The sequence below is a fragment of the Caenorhabditis remanei genome, chromosome II, assembly GCF_010183535.1.
Source record: "Caenorhabditis remanei strain PX506 chromosome II, whole genome shotgun sequence".
Lineage (NCBI taxonomy): Eukaryota > Metazoa > Nematoda > Chromadorea > Rhabditida > Rhabditidae > Caenorhabditis > Caenorhabditis remanei.
Genome location: NC_071329.1, coordinates 13,325,983 through 13,346,043, shown reverse-complemented (window position 1 = coordinate 13,346,043; position 20,061 = coordinate 13,325,983). Strand labels below are relative to the sequence as shown.

The 20,061-nt window shown below is 38.0% G+C and overlaps 2 protein-coding genes across 2 annotated transcripts; one reads left to right on the top strand and one right to left on the bottom strand.

Annotated features, from left to right (window-relative positions):
- Window positions 1-12,493: 12,493 nt before the first annotated feature.
- GCK72_006633 (uncharacterized protein) lies at window positions 12,494-15,277 on the top strand (the record flags this gene model as incomplete). Its single annotated transcript, XM_003113375.2, has 9 exons — window positions 12,494-12,550; window positions 12,857-12,967; window positions 13,012-13,212; window positions 13,675-13,815; window positions 13,863-13,967; window positions 14,156-14,518; window positions 14,811-14,867; window positions 14,919-15,140; window positions 15,200-15,277. 9 exons carry the CDS (start codon window positions 12,494-12,496, stop codon window positions 15,275-15,277), a joined length of 1,335 nt encoding a protein of 444 aa, XP_003113423.2.
- A 495-nt stretch (window positions 15,278-15,772) lies between these two features.
- Window positions 15,773-19,522, bottom strand: GCK72_006632 (uncharacterized protein; the record flags this gene model as incomplete). Its single annotated transcript, XM_003113634.2, has 5 exons — window positions 15,773-15,898; window positions 17,229-17,330; window positions 17,374-17,531; window positions 19,077-19,146; window positions 19,193-19,522. The coding sequence occupies 5 exons, from the start codon at window positions 19,520-19,522 to the stop codon at window positions 15,773-15,775; spliced, it is 786 nt and encodes a 261-aa protein (XP_003113682.1).
- Between the last annotated feature and the right edge of the window lie 539 nt (window positions 19,523-20,061).

The following is a 20,061-nucleotide window of genomic DNA, read 5'->3' as shown; positions in this document are numbered from 1 at the left end:
GACTTCTCGTTATTATGAAACGTCGAAACACCTCCTGCCAACCGTTCTCTCCACTACTCAGATAGAATTTGTTCCCTTCTAACCCTTTCTTCGTTCACCAACTCTTCTCACATACATATTTTTGGTTTTGATTTTGTATTTTTGAACAAATTAATAAATGCTGATTAAATCCATAAATTTTCTTCTGTTTTTCACTAAAATTAATATATTGAGACGAGGGGAGCAAGCGAAGCGCACGCTAGAAACAACATAAAATGGGCAATTCGCCCTCGATTTGGGCGGCCTTGCCGCCATCGTGGCGGCAAGCCTGCCCAATTGGTGGGCAAATCGCCCAAAACGGTGGGCGAATTGCCCAAAATTCCCTGAGTTGTCTACTTTCAAACTTTAAAAGTAACTCGCTCAGCACTAAAGAGATTGAGGGCGGAAAGTACATATACTCAAAAAAGATCTAGACTCCTCAATAAATCCAAACAAAAACTCTTTGGAGGGTCAAAGCTTACCCCACGTTTTCTTTTCCGTCATCCGGTTGAATGGACTCGAAAGAAAAAAGAAAATTCGGAAAGCTACTCATTTATATACGTGGAGAAAAGAGAAAGAAGCCGGCTTTCCTCCGCAAAATATGAAAATGACAAAGAGAAGAAGAACGTTTTGTTTCGCTTTGAGAAGACGAACCGACGAACCTAATTTTAATAGTAAAGCTGTGAATGGAGAGGAACATAACAAAGTGTTACTTCCCGTTTTTCACCTCTTTAAGAAGATGAGATGAGAGAAGACAATTGAATGGAGGGACCTCCTTTACTGCTTCTACTCACTCACACACGGGGTCTAGTTGACGGGATAATGTGACACTTGGAGAGAAAAGAAAGGAGGAGATAAATGGATTTTATTCTTAAAAATACTTGAAAGGTGAGGAAGGGTAAAGAGGCAAATAATGCTCAACTAATTGATGGGAATTTCAGATTTCCAAGGACGAAAAATAGGAAAAATAAACAACTTAATTTTAATTTTTGTACTGCTGTGCTCGTTTTTGGCTTAAAATCTGGAAATCTTGTCTTAAAAGCCGAAAATAGGAAAAATACTGGAAATCTGGACACACAGACACACAGATTGACGAAAAGCGTCAATTTCGAAGACTTTTAGGCTCAAAAAAAGTAAAACGCGTCCAACGCACGTCAGACAAAGAAAGGGAAAAGTCTGGCGTACCACTGGCGCTTTTAGAAATTTTATGAATATCCAAAACACGTATAAGGCACGCCAGACTTCACAAAACTAGCACGTTTCATCATAAAAAATAAAAAAAAGACTGGAATCGCGCCAGAGGCACGCCAGACTTTCTGAATTATTATTTCCCGAGCGTTGAACTCATTTTGAATTTTAGAATTCTATAAAGGAATTCCTTCACTTTTTAGACCTAAATTATTGTTTTTTTTTCTGAATTCCTCCGAACTCGTTACCAAGAGGATCACTAGTAGTAACTCATGTTCTTTCTTTCCGTCAGAAAATAAAATTCTTCTTTTTTTGTTTTCATCTCTTTTTTCTTCTTCTCGCGTCTTGCTTGAATCCATAAGAAAATAGCGAATTCGATTTCGAATTGGTGCCCATTCCACATGATTTATAGGGACATATGGTGCGATGAAAAGAAGAAAAAAGTGTTCGTATTTTTTTTATTGCGAGAAGAAAAAAAATAGAGAAGAGCCGAAGAAAATGCATTGGAAAGAAAAGAAAAGAAAAGAAGAAATAAAATGAAGAAAAGAAAAACAAAGTGATTAAGTTGCAGATGAGAATGGAGACTATCTGAAGGAAAAGAAGAAGTTGAGAAGTCAAGAGAAATAAATCTTTAGGAACTTGAAGTTACAAGGATTTCTGATCTGCTATAATTCTCGTTCATCTGAATTTCAAGAACTTCCTGTTTTGGTGACTAGAGCTTATTCAGGCAACCTCAAAAACCCAAATATTTCAGAAAATTGGAAACGCGTGAAGATATAAAACAGACTTGCAACGGGCCGGGCCGAATTTTTCATACGGTCCGGAAGTTCAGTAGGAATCTACTTAAGAAAAATATGGAAAATTTTCAGAAAACACATTTGTGCAAAAAAAATGTAGTGAAAAGGTTCAACAATTCAAACCCGGGCCGACCCAAAATTTTGCAAGTCTGGTATAAAAGAAGCCGGAGCACTTTCACACGTTATGTAAATTTAAATCAAAATTTGTTCAAATTAAAAAAGAAATGCTGATTATTAATTTCTTGCAGTATTTTCAAAAAAGTGTTCCAAAAAAGAGTTCCGAACTCACTAGACCGAAAACTAGTTAGTGATGTTTTGAAATTCTTCAAACATATGTTCCTGGTGGTCAGATGAAATTTGAGTGTTCAGTCGTTGTACTAGCACGGCACTGCAACCTACTTGGTATTCTTTTCACTCTCAGTACGGCATGCTTCTTGCAACCGCGCTCTACCGAAACCGAAGAAAATTGTGTTCGAAATTGAGAGACACAGAGAAAAAGACATATTTCAAGGGCATTTGGAGCGTAGTTGTTAAAACTGTGCCGAGCTAATAAATTGATTCAAAAGTTATTTAGATTTTTGAAAACAAGAATTGCTACTGTAAGCATTTTGACAAGCAGAATAATACAATTTTCTTCAACAAAAGATTTAGAAACGAAAGAAAACTAACTAAAAATGCCTATTCTCGCAACATTCTATCAAGGAAATTAAATTCAAAGATTTCAGAATCAAGATAAAACGGAAAAGAGCACGAATCATTCTGCTCGGTGCACAATGGGAATTCGTAAATTCTAAAACTCTTAAAAGGAAAAACAACTTAAACAACTCTAGCAATAACTCCCTATTGGTCAACACTGAAAATTGAAAACCCCCAACAAAGAGATCTCAACGCCGTCCGCCCTCTGCTCAAATATCAAAATGCATGAGATTCCTGAAAACCCGTCTATTCTCTGACATGAGTTGAAAAGCCAAGATGGGATCAGCTGTCTCAGTTGGAATGACACAAAAACATCATATTCCACTATGATGACCCCACACACATTCAAAACATTCATCCCACCGCCAAAAAGAAATTTTGGAGAATGAGATCTTGCTGAAAATGAGCTAATGTGTGAGTGTATATATGTGTCATGTGGTCATGAGAAAAAGTGTCAGTTTTCAACAAAAAATTAAAGAGAAATTGAGAGAAAATGCATGAAAAGTTGCAAGAGAAAACCCATTGAAACTTCGAACTAATTTTGGGAATTGCTGATCTTTTGAAAACTGAAAGAGCCGGTATGAAACTAGAAATTTCGGGAAAATTGAATAATTCTATACCTCAGTTAGGTTCCAAAACATATTAGCTCAGCACAGTTCTTACGAATGTGTTTCACAGAAATCCCCTTGAGAAAATTCTCTTTTTCTCTGAGTCTCTCAATTTCGAATGAAATTTTTTGGTATCGGTAGAGCGCGGTTGTAAAACGCGTGCCGTGATAATATAAGATCCTCTATTTCCCAGTGGTTTTTTTTCAGAAACTCCCTCCAATTTTTAAAACACCTCAAGCCTAATTAGAATGAAAACTTCGATACTTCCTCTCCTGACTCACACAGTTTTCTTTGAGACTTTCCTCCCAGTCAGTTCCTTCTTTCACTTCTTTAGTGACGTCTTCTATTTCCTCATGTGAAAAAGAAAATAATTTGTTTTAAAAAGTTGTGAAAACAAAACACAACTCCCATATTTTCTTCTAGTTTTCTTCAGTAGACAAAGAAACTTGATCCACAGAACGGAACTGAATTCTTTTATCCGGAGAAAAAGAGGAAAAATAGGAGGAATGTAGCTTTTAAAGATCACTATTTCACACGGTGTACATCTAAATATTCAGAAAGTAAACAAATGTTTTTTGGGAATTAATGAATGAAGTACATACAAAGGAAAATTTAAAACCAAGTTGATGTCTTGGTTCCGACTCCAAAATTTACAAAAAAACTATTAGCTCGACACAGTTTTTACAACTGCGCTCCACCGAAATCCTTTTGAGAAATGTATGTTTTCTCTGAGTCTCTCAATTTCGCACACAATTTTCTTCGGTTTCGGTAGAGCGCGGTTGTAAGAAGTATGTCGTGCTAATGGTGGACCTAACGAAAGTAATAGATCCATCTCTGTCTCGATTTTTAAATGTATAACGAACTGGAAATGAAACCATCTATAGTTCTTTAAGACACCAAAAACATAAAGCCAATCTTGCCATCATCTTGCTAATAGAGAAATAAATTAACTCCCAATAATAAACTTCGAAAGAAATTTCAATAAATTTGGAAACTATTTCCGACTATTTACAAAATTATTGAAACCCGCAAATGTTTCAGTTTGAAACTCTTCTACAGAAAAGAGCACAAAGCTATGAAAGATAAAAATGAATATAAACTGACCGATAATCTTGGAGAACGATCTCTCAACTTTCCAGGAGTTGTTTGATGATAATGATGTTGTAGATGATTAAGATGTCCAGAATGAAATGGAGGAGCACTTCCAGGAACCATTACGGGCGGGCTGACGCCTCCAGGCGGTCCCGGAGACATCTCCGACTCCGAACGATAGAATTTTGGGCGTTGATAGGATGATGAAGACGACAGTTTGGATACTGGAATATGTAGAAGATTTGAAATGAGAAGGAAGTTTTGAAAAAGAAACAAGTAAGGAGACATACGAAGAAAACGCAAAATAATTGGTTCGACGAATGACAATTTCAGAGTGTTTTTAATTTTCGAAAATAAAGTAAAATCTCTGCTCTGGAGTTGCAGTATTCATTTCCGGAGAGAACTGAAATATGATTTTTTTTTAAAGTAATCAACACTAATTAAGTAGTATTTATTAATTGTTCAATGCCAATACGATAGGTAAGGTAGGAAAAATGTGGGGACCGTTCAAATGATGGATTCCTAAATTAGCCAATTAACCGTTTTGAATAGATTAAACTGGACAGAACAGTGAAAATTGCAAGACATTGATGTTATGTGGCCGTCAAGTTAGTAAGGTGAATTCAGGATCGTCAAATTCCCGAAAATAAAAGTTCTAAAATTTTAAGAATTTTATATTTAGATCATAATTTTAATCATCTGGAACATCACGCTTTCAAATAAAATAAAAAGCAAAAAAAGCGTGTTTTGTGTGCTCCACTCGACAATTTTTTTTCATAAGGACAAATAGTTTTCAATGTTTTCAAACATAAAATCAAACGATAAAAATGTGTTTTTCGAGATAACGAATTGTCACGAGACGGTGTTCGTCGACTCTCAAAACAATACGTGGACAATGAGGAAATGGAAGAAAAAAGAGAGAAAAAGAGCACTTTTTACTTTACAAAAGAAGAAGAAGAGAGGATGAAGAAGGTGGCGAAAAGAATCAAATATCATCTGGAGACACGTGAGAGAAATAGAGAGAAAACGATGTGATTGAAGGGAAGAAAAACGAATAGAGACGAAATGAGGAGAAAAAATGATGGATGACGTATAGTTCAGAGGTGATCAGGAGAATGGACACACGAGCAACAATACACAAAATTTTCGGAAGTTTTGAAATAGATTTACAATGTATGCAAAGCCGATCCACCGGACGACGGTATTCGGGGGAGCACAGAATGAAATATTTCGGTGTGTTTTGTGTTTTAAACACTATTTTACGAGTGGGTTGAGACGTCAACTGGTCAGTTCGGTTCCGGATTCATAGTCACGATCCGGTACTTTGCGGTGACCGTAACCACTTTCAAGTCATAAAAATGCACGAAAAATAAATCCGTGATTGAGCTGACCAGTTTCTAGAAAACGGTGATCAAAAGTCGGAATATAACATTTTTGAAAATACGGTGTAGAAATTTCAGTCTTGCTAGGGAAGGAGTCCAAGTGAACGAGGAGTCTATATCATCGGAAAGCTGAGAAAATGCTGATTCCAAATATATATTCAATTTTTGCCCTCGAGGTCTGGTATTCGAGAAAAATGAGGTCAAAGTTTGGACCACTGGCAAGAAACATGTCAAAGCTTTGATCTAATTTTTCTCGAATACCAGCCCTCCAGGGCAAAAACTAAATTTATATTTGGAATTAGCATTTTCTCAGCTTTCCAATGGTATAGGTGATATCCAATAACTTCACCGAGGTCTTCCCTAGAATCAATGTTCGAAATGACGAGGTCATCTTCAAAAAGTCATAAAACTGGCTTTCTCACCCTTTTTTCTCCTAAAAAGCTCCGAAACTCAAGAGATTCCTAGTTCAAAATGTTATGAATCATCTCCTAGACACCTCACTTCTTCTCTAAATTTTCTATGAATGTGGGAAAGCTTTGGGTTCAAAATTTGAAACCAAGAGAGTTTCCGTCGGAAATCAAAAACCGAGTGACGCTCACTCTCAAAAAACGAATTTTCGGGAGAAAAGATAAAGATGAAAATTGATTCCGGAAGTTTCGTGAGAGACAGAAGTTTTTGTTTTGTTTTGATCATCAGAAACCTCTTTTCTTCTCACAAATCAATCATTTGGAACCAAATGGATTGGAAGAAGAAAATAGTGTGTGAGAGGAAGAGACGGAGAGAAAAGCGAACTCTTTTTTGAAACGTCAATATGAAAGAGCATTTGAAGAAGAGTCAAAGAGCTCAATGAAATATTATAAAAGTTCCCATGAGAGGCCAAAAAAAGAGAAATTGAAACTTTTTTGAGGGCATCTCTCTCTCTCCATTTTTTGTCACCACTAAAGACCTCATATACTTTTTGAAAGAACCGGAATGTGTGGGAAGAGTGAATGAAATCGTATGGAAATTTGTTTGAAAATTCACAAAATCTCTGTTTGTAAGTGATGATGCAAAATGAGAATTTTGGGTGAAACGAGCAGGAGTGACGTAGAATGAAAAGGTGAGAGCGTATGTTGAAACTCAATTCTCTTTTGCTCTTTTCCTGTCGGTTTATTGGTGTGGGAGGGCGAAAAACGAGGGAGAAATGTCTGATCGCCAGCAGTTCAAAACTTTTTACTACCTACTTTTTCTTGAGAAATTCTTGCTTCTGGTAGTCACGAGGACTTCAAGAAGTGAAATGCTCTAGAAGTTTGATCAGTGTTGTAATCTAGTCTGAAAAGAATGAAACAACCAAAAAAGCCTTCCGTTGCGGGGAATCGAACCCCGGCCTTATGGGTGAGAGCCATAAATCCTAACCACTAGACCACAACGGAGCGTGGGAATCAGGGCTGTCAGATGAAGTGTCATTGAAATGGACAACTGTTTCGGTTGAGACATTCTTATCATCTATGAGTTCATCTATGAGTGTCTGTTTATTGAGAGAATCGAACATGAAAAAACTTCAAAACCTAATTTCTTGTTTCAAAAAAGTTGAGCGTAGGCTACAAAACTACGATTTGCTCGTAATTATTGAATGCATATGACTTTTTGTGGGAAGGAAAACGGGAATGAATGATGAAATAAGTAGATGAATAAACAAGAAAAAATAACGAGGATCGGGGATGAAATTGAGAAGTAACAGAAGTCTGAGAAGGAGGATCTTCCTCTGTTTTTCTCTTCTAGACTCCTTCATTTTTCTTCTTCTTCTTCCTCTAGACCACTATTCTCTTTTCAACATACCACTATTTCATCTCTGCTGTTTCAAAGAACATGGTGTCGAGAATAATGATGGGGTTGTTTCGAAAAAGAAAAATGGGATTTACGGAGACGACGTTGAGGGTTAAGGACGTAATTTCAGAGCTATTCAGACAAAGGTTGAGGAGACGAGAGGAAACGGAAATGAGAAGAACATGGTGGTCCTCTTTTCTCGGTTGTGAAGGGAAATGAGATGTGGCGATGGTGTTTGTGATGACAAACAAAAGGGCAAAACGCATCTTCCGTTGCGGGGAATCGAACCCCGGCCTTATGGGTGAGAGCCATAAATCCTAACCACTAGACCACAACGGAGCATGAAAAAGAAGAGTTGACAGTGTAATCAAATAGACTGCTCGCGGAGCCAGCGAGCACCAGTTGCTCCAGAGGAGAATGAGAGGTGAATGAGAGAAGAGATTGTTTCAACAGAAAATTTTGGAAGATTGACAATTCGTTTGAGGAAAGTTGTTACAGTTTGATTTCTTTAGAAGAACTCCAAAATGGTTTGAAAGTGAATTTTCCTTTAAACGAGGACAGAAGTCATATTTCTTGTTTCAGATTTTGATACTTCAGAATTCTAGGAAACTTTCATCATTGGAGCATACGCTAAAAATCGCTCTAAACGCTACAATTCACGTTTCGAACGCGTTCTCCCGACTAAAAAGAAGCCTTCGTGGAAGAGTTTTTCAGCACGGCCGTGTAGTCCTCTCGGACAAGATTTCTGCTCAATTCCTCGTTTTCTCCTTTTTTCCAACAATTTATTGCAGTTTTTCTTTTTTTCGCGGTATAAATTGTAAAAACACGAAAGTTTGTTGAGAAAAGTCCCTAAAAACGAGGAATTGAGAAATAATTTTCTCCGAAAGGACTTCACGGCCGCGTGAAAAAAACTCTTCCACTTAGGCTCCTTTTGAGTCACTGAAATTGTGGCGTTTTGAGCAATTTTTAGCGTATACTCCAATTATGAAAATTTCTTATAATTGTCTGAAATAAAAAAAAGAGTTTAGTCCTTCTTCAAGTGAAAAAAAGTTTGTTGGTGTTTCTATGTTTCTCTGCATACGAAACTAATGAAAGGTGAGAGTGAAAACATAACTCTCGAGTAATTTGATTTGATTCAATTTGATTTCACATTATTTCTATTGGCCTCAGTCTGCCCCGAAGAAACCAGTTTATTTCCGAAATTCAAGTATTTTCTATTTTTTCGCACCTTAAAATCAATCCATTAACATTCCATTACAGATGATTTGAAAATTTGTGTTGTTCGTAGTTGACGTGGATTTCTCAACAGTGACTGGATTGCGGCACGGAATCGAGACACGGTGGACATGTGGAGAAAGTAGCCATCAGAGTCAAATTGAAGGCGTGGGCTGATCTTGATACGCGGCAATTTAATTTTATTATTAGCAAGGCACGCTTCTTACAACCGCGCTCTACCGAAACCAAAGAAACTTATGTGCGAAATTGAGAGACTCTGAGAAAAATATCCATTTTTCACGGTCATTTCGGTGGAGCGCAGTTGTAAGAACTGTGCCGAGCTAATAAATAAATTTAATCAATCGTTCTTGACAAAATGCTTTCTGGGATTTACAGTAATTGTTCCAATCAATGACGTGATCTCTCGTTTTCACACCCCTCCTCCTCGTTTCCTACTCCTCCACTTATTCATTTTTACAATATTTGCACTTGTGTCCTTTCCGAAATGATTCTTTGCTCTGTCTTCTTCCCTCTTTTTTTCTTTGATTTCCGCGGCAAAACTTGTCGGAAAAACAAAATCGCAACATTTCACATTATTCATTAAGTTTATATCGGATACATCCTGAAATTCAAGACGAAAATCCTTGATGAAGAGAAGATGAGATGTTTCAAAATAAATTTGATTCTGATCTACAAGAAACAAAAGATGAGTTTTCTTGGTTGTCCGTCATGGGATCTGAATGAGTTGAGTTTGGAAAGTTTGGAAATCTGATCGATAGTAATTCGGGGTTTAAGTCGATTTTAATTTGAAATAGTCAAAGTAAAAACATGAGCATTTTTACAGGCTAAAACTATAGTATATTTACAATTGAAATATTGAACTCATGCAAACATTCTCAAGATAATCCTTTTAAAAATTTCAGGTACACTGGGAGTTTCGGAGCCCTGAATACTGGGAAGCATACTTATCAAGATCCGGCCAGCCCGGCAGGGCTCAGAGAAGCCTAGAATAGGCCCGGAAAGGCCCGAAGGCCCGTCTTCAAAAAATGACCGAATTTTTTCAAACATTTTTTCGAAATTTTTTCAACATTTCATTGAAAATGTGAACATTTTTGATGATTTTTCAAAATTTCTTCTAATTCTGAAAGAGAGTCAAAAATTTGACTTTTTGCGAAAAAAATTCAAAAAATATCAAAAAATTCGAAAAAATTGAATTTTGGCGCCAAGTACCCGAACCGGGCCTTAATTTCGCTGACAAGGGCCGCCCGGCTTGAGTGCAAAGATACCGTATTCATTCCTCAACAAACTTCCCATTTTGTTCCAGATCATTCCACTTGTCCCACCATAGCCCACACGTGTTTCTCTTCCCTCTCTTGCTCTCATTCACTTGAAACATCCCCCAGACAAATTGTCTGTATCCATAATACTTCCTATTTGTCATGCCCAAAAAAGCGCCGCCGTCAGACATGAACCACTTGACGAGTTACTTCTTCTCACCCGCCAAAAATGTTCTTCTTTTCTCTTCATTGGCAACATCAGGCTCACAGATCATGACGAATTGAATTGTGCTCTACAACAACTGTTTTTCTGTGCTCTTTCAATGTTCTTCTATTGGAAAAGTCCTGTTTGTCCTTTCTCTCTGGTACATATGTCTATACGGTAGAGGTTTTTCTCGCGCCTTTTGCACAATTCAATGAATCAAAAGAGTCTTGTTGACATACCTGAAGAGAGAGAATCAAAAGTTTTACGTGAGCATGTTCACGTGTTGATTAATCGACACAAAGAGAAAGAGAACGAAAAATCGAACAAATAAAGATGGCCAGGAAAGATGAACTGGATGGACACAGTTATTGAACAAACTTACTCGGGAGAAGGAATATTTTGGAGAAAGTTAGACATAGAGAAAGAGTAAAACGAGAATCAGCATAGATTATACTGAAAGCATAAAACAAGATTACGGTAGCTTACAATCCATCAGTAACAATAAACTACAGTATGTTTTAATTTTATTCTGAACTACATTCTTGATTTCAGATAACAGAGTCTTAAACTCGCTCGTTTAGATAATCAAATATGACAGAAGAAAGCATCGGATCTTCCCCACATAAATTTCAGTATATGTCACATGGACCGATATTTTTTCAAGTGATAATTTGGTTCCGCGATAATTCGCAACTGCGACGTTCAGCAACTGTTCATTTCGCAACTGCGACATTTCGAAACTACGACGTTTCGCAACCGTAAAGCTAGCAATAGTTTAACCTAGTTTTGTCCAAAAACGGGTCAGATAACTTTTTCTTCTATTTAATTGTTTTCAATTATGTTCCCATGCCCTTTGGTACACTCAACATTTTTAATCTGGCCTAAATATGTAAATGCGGTATAGTTGTGAAACGTCGTGGTTGCGAAGTGTCGTAGTTGCGAAATGTCGCGGAGCCGATAGTTTTGACCCTCTCTGATTAAGATGATACATCCATTCTCTGCTAGGAATGTAGGTTTTTATTAAGTAACAAATCTGAAACTGTTCTGAAAGATTCTTAAAATACAACTGGAGGTACTCATTGGGGTAATGACAGACCAGAAGGGTTCTTGATGGAAAACTTAGACAATACAACAAAAAAATATGTAAGAAGCTTCTCAATTTATCCGAAAACTGGAAATACCATAGACTCTTGTAAATCTAATCCTGATCCAGAGTAACATATTGAACTTCTTGCAATCTGATACTTCTGTTGACAGTTACCACGTCTATGAAAACTAGATATGCAACCTCTGGCCTCAAAGTATCTGCATACAAACTACAAGATTTGAATCGAATGTCTAGACTTGATGACCTCATGCTTTCAATTGTTGAATCATTCGGAAGATCCCTCTCTTTTCGAACACAAAGCTCACTTCTTTATTGCAATAAAAAGTGGTTGCATGCATCCTTCTTTCAAATAAAATATGACTATGTGCTCAGCCCCCACTTCTTCATTTTTTTTCTCCTTCTCCCCTCCTACCAATACAATAGATTGTTGGCATGAGGTTGTTGGCACCGGCTTTAGTAATTCGATACAGAAAGAGTGAGGAAAAGAGGCGGAAAAACTGTACCGCGCGGAAGAGAGATTGAGAGCTTGTTTACCCCGTTGAATACAATAGAGGAGGAGAGAGCTCTCACACGTGTGAGTAGAAAGGGACGCCGCCGCAAAAAAGTTTCCATGCATCCCGATGAGAGAAGGAGGACACGCCTTTTTCATCCCACGGCTATAAAATGGGATCCAGATTCTTGAATCATCCATCATCACTCTTCGACACTATTCAAGTTTTCTCATTTTATTCACATTGACTCTTCTACCGTACTCCTGACATTTCTCGAAATTTCTCTATCAGTGTATCAATTTAGGTATAGCTCATCTTATTGGATTCTCATTCCAAGAATTGCAGATGCAATGTCCATAATAAGTAGCTATAATTCTTAGGACTTTCCCACAACTTATCAATGTTTTACTTTCCAATTGTTTGAAACTCCACTCAACAATCCAACTCCTGGCATTCTGTATTTCTTCTTGACTGACGTGAAGCCTTCTTTGATTCATCTGAAATTATTTTCTCTGTAAATAAGGTTCCAAGTTTTTGTAATTATTCTCAAATCTTCTTCTTCTTTTTCTAGTTTTTCAGATTCCCTCTAACTTGTAATATTTTCAGAACCATGTCACGCCTTTCGTCCCTGTTGATTCTTGTTTGCATCGGAGCTCTTCTAGTCGAGGTTAGTGCCTCCAAGCCAACAAGTTTTTCAAAACAAAACAATTGTAAAACCTCAGCCAACTTGACAAACAAACAAATAAATAAATGAATTGAAAAGAAAAGAAAAAACGGAATTGTGAAGTGTAAAGTCCCCGAATATGAACTAGTTTCTAGGGTGATTTTGTTGACCTAAAGAACAGTCTGACTCATTCTGGATAGTGGACAATAGGGCTCATTGTTCTAATATGGAATGACATTTGGAGAAAACTATAGCTTGAGTAAAGTCATTGGATACAAATAGAGTATTTGAATAGTGACTTGATTCCAGACATTCGCCGCTCCTGACGAGCCAATTATCGTCCGTTCAAAGCGTCAGCAATGTCGCTGTGTCAAGAATCCAAACGGTGGACTTACATGCAGTTGCGCCAAGGGACCAGCTGTAAGTCTCCAATTTCTCTTCTTCTATTTCTCATTCAATTTCAGAATGGAGCATCCGGATCGTCCTCATCTGTCGGTAATGGTGTCCAATACGATGTTCCTCAATCAGCTGATATCGCCAATCAGTTGACTCAGATGTCTCAACAGACAACTGGAATGAATGCTGCTCGTTGTGGATGTATCCAGATTGTGTTCCAAGGAGCACCTCAATACAATTGTCAATGTGGAGATCAGAATGGAAACCCAGTGAGTTTCTAGGTTGATGAGATAGGAAGGATTGTGATTTTGCAATAGGATCAAATTAGATTTGAACTAAAAAGTTCATACTTACTAGGGAAGACCTCCGAGTGGTCGTGGAGTTATAGGACGTGACCTATATCATTGGAAGCTGAGAAAACGCTGATTCCAAATATATGTTCAGTTTTTGCCCCCGAGGTCTGTGTTCGAGAAAAACGAGGTCAAATTTTCTACCGCTGACAGGTGACCTTACCGAAATGTGAAAAATATCGGCAGCGTGGTGTGGATTTTTTCTCGAATACCAGGCCTCGAGGGCAAAAACTGAACATATATTTGGAATCAGCGTTCTCTCAGCTTTCCAATGGAATAGGTTACGTCCTATAACTCCACGGTCCCTCGGAGACCTTCCCTAGTTAGAACAGTTTCTGAATTTCAATCAAGTTTAATAGTCTCAAATTCTTCTTATCTAAGCTCCCAACATCCACCACAATGGCTCCAACCACAACCTCCACCACCACAACCACCACAACCACCACCCCATCCCCAACCACAACTACATCCACCACTACACAGGCGCCAGTTTCCTATCCTCAAGTGCCAACTCAAACTCAGGTAGTGTATTGCTTTCACGTCCCCTCTCGTGTAGTCTTCCAGTTTAGGGAAATAATGGTGCTTGCAACTGCATCATGATCAGTATCACCAGTCCACAAACTGCTCAATACCAATGTCAGTGTGCTCAACCACAACAGCAACAACAACAACAGGTAACTATAGTTAGTTGGGTGTGCATGAGTGCATGAAATGTCAGGTTTCAGTTTTTATAAATTTCAGCTCTAGTATATCTCTATTCTAAATATAGTCTGTTGAAAATCTTAGTTTCTTTATGAACCATTTTTGATTAAAAGGCATGTCATCACCAAATAATCTCTGCATGTTTCTTTTAACTTCACAGCACATCATCGTGGACTACGAAGACCCGACAGTCGAATACGGATCCCAAACCGCCATCCCAGGAACTCTACCAGCACCAAATACCACTCCAGTTCCACCAACCACCACCACATCATCCACAACCACATCGACCACAACACCAACTCCACAACAGTATCCACATCAGAATCCATCAATGTTCACTCAGTCACCACCTACCGTATACCCAGCCATCGGACAGTTGGCCACTGGACAAGAGACATGTTACTGTCTTGATCCAACCACTAGTGTCATGTCTGGATGTGGTTGTCGGTGTAATTGTGCCACGTTGATGGTTACTGTACCTAATGCGTATTGTGGATGCCCACAACCAGGACAACAACAGGTATAGGGTATTGTTCTATTAGCTCAGCACAGTTCTTACAACTGCGCTCCACTGAAACTCCCTTGAGAAATGTGCCTTTTTCTTTGAGTCTCTCATTTTCGCACACAAGTTTCTTTGGTTTCGGTAGAGCGCGGTTGTAAGAAACGTGCCGTTCTAGAAAGGAATTACTGGCTTTTATTGGATACTGGAGGTTCCCCTCTATAGCCAACAATCGCCAGTTGCATGTAGCATGATTCCAGCATGAACCGGAGCCAACTGATCTCCTTCCCAATAAAATTTATAAAATTTTCAGATGCAATACGCTGATACCTACGACTACACTCAAGTCTACTCTACCCAGGCTCCAACGGTATTTGACTATACAACCAAAGCTTATCCATTCAAAGTACGTTCTTTTTAGACCACCACAACTGCCCCAACCACTACCCAAACTCCACCAACCCAACCACCAACCACTACCAGTCCGATCCAATATGCTGACACTACTGCAACCCAATACCCATTGACAACCACATGTGTGATGTATGTCAATGTTCCAACGACCGCATGCTCATGCCTTCCACAATACGATCAGTGTGCTCAGAATGTTTGCTGTTTGAAGGCAAAATACAGGAGTTACAAGGTAAGAGAATTGACTTGCATCATGTTTTGATTAACAAATTTGAATCATTTTTCTTCCAGAAAGCCGAAGAAACCCAACCATCGACCCTCGACGTGCTCATGAACGTTCTCCAGACAATCAAAACGAAACTCGAATAGAAAAACCAACCAATTCAACGAACCCCAGTATCTGTAAATAATTGACTTAAATGCCATATGCTCCATTCGATATTAATCTAATAAATTTATGCTTCAAATTTGAAAAAATACATTGAAAAAATTACATTTTGTATATTAGGGAAGTTTTTGTATTGGGACGCATTTGGAAACGGATTTTTGAGGGGAAAGAAGTTTTTGTATCAGTGACGATTTTTAGAAAAGAAAGGAGGAAGATAAAAATGAGAAAATGACTATAACTATGAAAATGTAAAAGAGTTTTTGTATGAAAGTTGAAAAATAATACAAAAGAGAGAAAGCTGAGATCATTGAATAGAAAGTTCTGGAGAACTAAGACGCAAAGAAAGGAGTCATGAGAGGAGCAGAAAAAGATTGAAATCTAATAATGAGTTGAGGGAAAACGAAAGAAAAATTACAATTGAGGAGAGAAAAACACTCGGATCGCATTCGGAGGTAGCGAGGAATAATATGAATTAACTAGATTCCAGTGAGGAATGGGCTCAAAGAGCACGGAGACTTGTCCCCGCTGGCTCCACGTTTCACGAGAGCATTGTCTGCTGCCTCCTTCTTACGCCATTTTGTACGACGGTTTTGGAACCAGACCTGAAAGAAAAGACATGAAACTATTGAGTCCCTCATTTTTCTTCTTCAAAAATTCATCAATCCAAATTGAAGCATGTCACTCAAAAGTCCATATCCCCCATCTTCTCTAACATGTCTTCTTGTTCAGAAACAAGAAGCGACGACACATGATATCAAATAAAATTAAAATATTTGAATTGAAATGAACTGGATATCCGCATCAGAACATGTCTTATTTCAGCATATCCCAAGGGACCGATAGTATTTGAAATAGAAAACGAAGAAAAAGTGGAGAGAATAGAGGAGGAGAAGCAGATGTTTGGGAGATAGTGTTGTACCACATTATGCATAACTATCTTAGAATTGAACACACTTATTTTTATTATGGACGATATTAAGATGTCTGATGACCTAGAACTGGCATTATGGGGAAACTAGTAAACGAATAGGAACTGACAGAATTATAGCTCTAGCTTCTAACAAGGGAATTCTTTGGAGACGTGGCTTTCGAACGATCTATAAATTTGTTTATAGGTATTTTCGACCACGAGGGGCCTATTTCTGCCATCAAAACCGGCTAAATATCTCTGCGAGCCGAGTTATGAGCTCTCAAACTTTTCATGTGGTTAAACTTTTTCATATGGAGTTCCAAATCGGCAAACAGTACACGCAAAGATGTACTCATTTTTGCATCGTACGAGCACAGGTAAACCGCTGGGGAACACAAATCGAACCGTGCGGTAGCGTAAATGAAACCAATTTCGAATATAGATTGTTTGAAAAGCCACGTTTCCAAAGACTTCTTTTGTAAGAGATATAATTTCAATAGAAAAACTTGCATAGGTTACTTTTGACCTCCCATGTTCGAACCTATCTGTCTAATATCACCTAGAATCCCTTATAATTTGGGCCATGAATATCTAATTCTATTATGTATACCAATTCCCTCCCTCCTCTGCCCTTCCATCTTCAATCTATTCTAGTAACTATTCGTAATCAAATCGACGTGTATTCATATGTGAAATGAGGTGTATCTCCCTCTCCGAAAACTACAGTAACCGGATACAATTCTCCCTCCGAAAACGGAGAAGAACACTCCAATTCAATCTGATCTGTATCCCCCTCTTTTCATATTATTATTATTTAGGTTTATTTGTATGAAAAGAAGAAGAAAAAAGTGTGGAGAACTATGGAATGATGACGAAGAACGTCGTCTTCTATATCATGTACCAATCATAATAATGATATGGAATGATAATAATAATGCTAGGTGATGACTCAACAAGGGGTTTTTTGTTAATAGATGACACAATCGTTTTCTATTTTCTTTCTCAATCATTTGCCTGCTTACCTTGACCTGACTCTCACTCATATTGAGTTCCTGTGCAAGTTGTGCTCGATCTGCTCCAGCAAGATACTTGGTTTGCTCGAATTTTCTCTCCAATTGGTAGATCTGGAAGTCAAGTCATTTAGAAATCATTGGTAATATCACATACCTGATGGCCAGTAAATGTGGGTCTGCTTTGTTTCTTCTGCATATTAAGAGAGTTCGGTGACAATTGCATTGAATGTTGGAGACGGCTCATCGGAGAAAGTGATGGAAGGGCTCCGGTGAGGTTGCCAAGCAAATTGAATGAGTTCAGAGTGCGGCTTACTGTAATAATGAGAGAAGTTATAATCCCTTCCCGTTTCTCTTGGTATTCCTCATTCCCATAAATATGTTAACCTCGGAAAACAAAACATACACATACACACATCCTCCTTCCTACGGTCGATTGAACACGTTTTCATCATCATGCGTGGCAAAATGAAACGGAGAAAAAAGTGGAAGAAGGTCAGACTAAGTACACATATGGATATTCAGTTTCCGGAGTAGACCCATTTGATTGGCGCCACGGAATTAGATGAGAGGATAGATATTCTACAGTAATCTCATCGAGCATCTGGTTTCTTTTTCAAACGCATGGCCAATTTACAATCAGAATATAAAATGTGTGAAGAGAGAGCAGCTCGTAAACCTTTATTCCCGTCTGTTGAACCAGAATGCAACACTCATTTCTCTTTCTTTTTATTTTACAATTCATTCCTCCTCTACTGTAATAAAGAAATAAGGAGGGGAAGGATGTCGAAAACTTGTCATTCAAGGACAGATCATTGTGTAATTAATGAGCCAGTTTACGAAGCAAATGAATGAAGTTGGGTGGTATGTCGAATGGAACGGAACGGAACAAAGAGAGGAACTAAATTGACGGATTTTGAGTTTTTGTTTTATTCCGTTTGGTATTGATGAGGTTTTTAGTCTCAGAAAACAGAGATGCAGTACCGTGCAATAAGATACGTATACAATTTGGCCGTTTTCAGTTGAAATTTTACAAATTTGAGAGTGTGCCATGGTATTTCTGATTGTCGCACCTAGTAGGTTTTTAATGAATCATACAGATCAAAAGTAGATCTTCGTTTTTGTAGTTTACTACTGTTTTGTACTGGCACTTCCTAGTAAGTTACGTTTCGACAAAGTAATTTATCGAAAAAATCGACCAATTTCAGTGCGATTTTTGAGCTGTCCACTTAAAATGACCATAACTCTCTAGGGAGTGCCCGTACAAAAAAGTTGTCAATTATAAAAATGAAGCTCTACTTTTAATCTGTGTGATTCATTAAAAATCTACTTGATGGGACAATCCGTATTACCCTGACACACTCTCACAGTTGCACAATTTCAACTGAAAACGTCCAAAGTCCATAACCTTATGACCGGTACTGTAGTTGATTAAAACTAGAAATGCTCAAAATAGGCTCGGCTTCATAGGACAGAGATATAAAGGTCCACAAAATATTATCAAAATTCAGTACAATTTCCATGAACTCGCTTGTGACAGGCGGCTGCCTTTACAATTCTATGATACACTTCTTCAGGAGCTTGAGCCAAAGTTTTCATCCCCTTATTCCCGAAACCCAAATATTTAAATAAGATTCCCCCTCTCTCAGTGAACACGTGTTCGCCTAATCGACTTCTAATGTGATTATTATGCAATTGTTGCCCATCATCACTCCCCCCTTCTCACAAAATGCATATGAATACGGTAGTATAACATCTGCTCTCGATCCGTGAGTCTCCTACTGAATCATTTATCCGGAAGAAGAAGGAAGCATATCTCTCAACTGCCAATTAGTCCCCCCCCTTAATATAAATGCATACCGTTCTCTTGTGTCACTCGGTTTATCATTGATTGACTGTTCAATTGTTGGTGGAGAAGGAAGAAGTAGGCCTGGAAAATCAGAAGACTTAGATGATCTGAGGTAGTTATTTGATACCTGAAGACTCGGATCCACCGATCCATTTCCATTAGCCATCAATTGAGCCATGATTTGAGTTGGTGACGTGGCACTTTCAGATGAGGAAGACGAGGATGTTGGTGCAAACATGAATGAAGATGCAGCAGTTTCAGAGGATGGACTCCGTGGATCTTCATCATTACTACTTGATGAATCATCTTCACTCGAACTGCTCGATCGAGATGGACTGGATTCTTTCTTCTCGAGAAGTAGATTCGAGATACTGTAGGTGGATGAGTGCTTCCGATTCTCCAGATCTTTCTCATCTGGAGCAGTCGCCAGTTGTGGCTCCGACATGATTAGACTCATTTATGAAGAGTTTGGAGATAATTAGAGATCTGGAATGGATGTGTTTGATTTGATCTGGGATGGTAGGAGCAAAAAAACTTGAGAAACGAAAGAAGACAGAAGAGAAAAACTTTGAGTCAATGTAGTTATGCAATACCGATATTTACGTCACGATTCAACGGAAACCAAATGAAAACTGAACAATTTTCCAATCTTCTCTCTATATACAGTCACACTAATATGTCTCTATGTCTCCCCACCACTCTCCTTACTTTTTTTGTTCAAGTCGTACATTTTTAATTAAACTGATTGGATACTGAAGAAGAGGAAATACATGGAATTGAACAAAAACAATATCAATGTTTGACATATAGACAGCCGAAAAAAGCATAGGAGAGACAAATTAACCAAGAATTAACTATTTGGAATCTAAGAAAATATATATATAAATGGAATTGAGAGAGACAAAATATTATGAATTGAAATGAGTGAACGGGAAAAACAATGCAATAAATTACCGGGTGACAAAATCTGAAATGAGCAGACGAGGAGATGTGGTA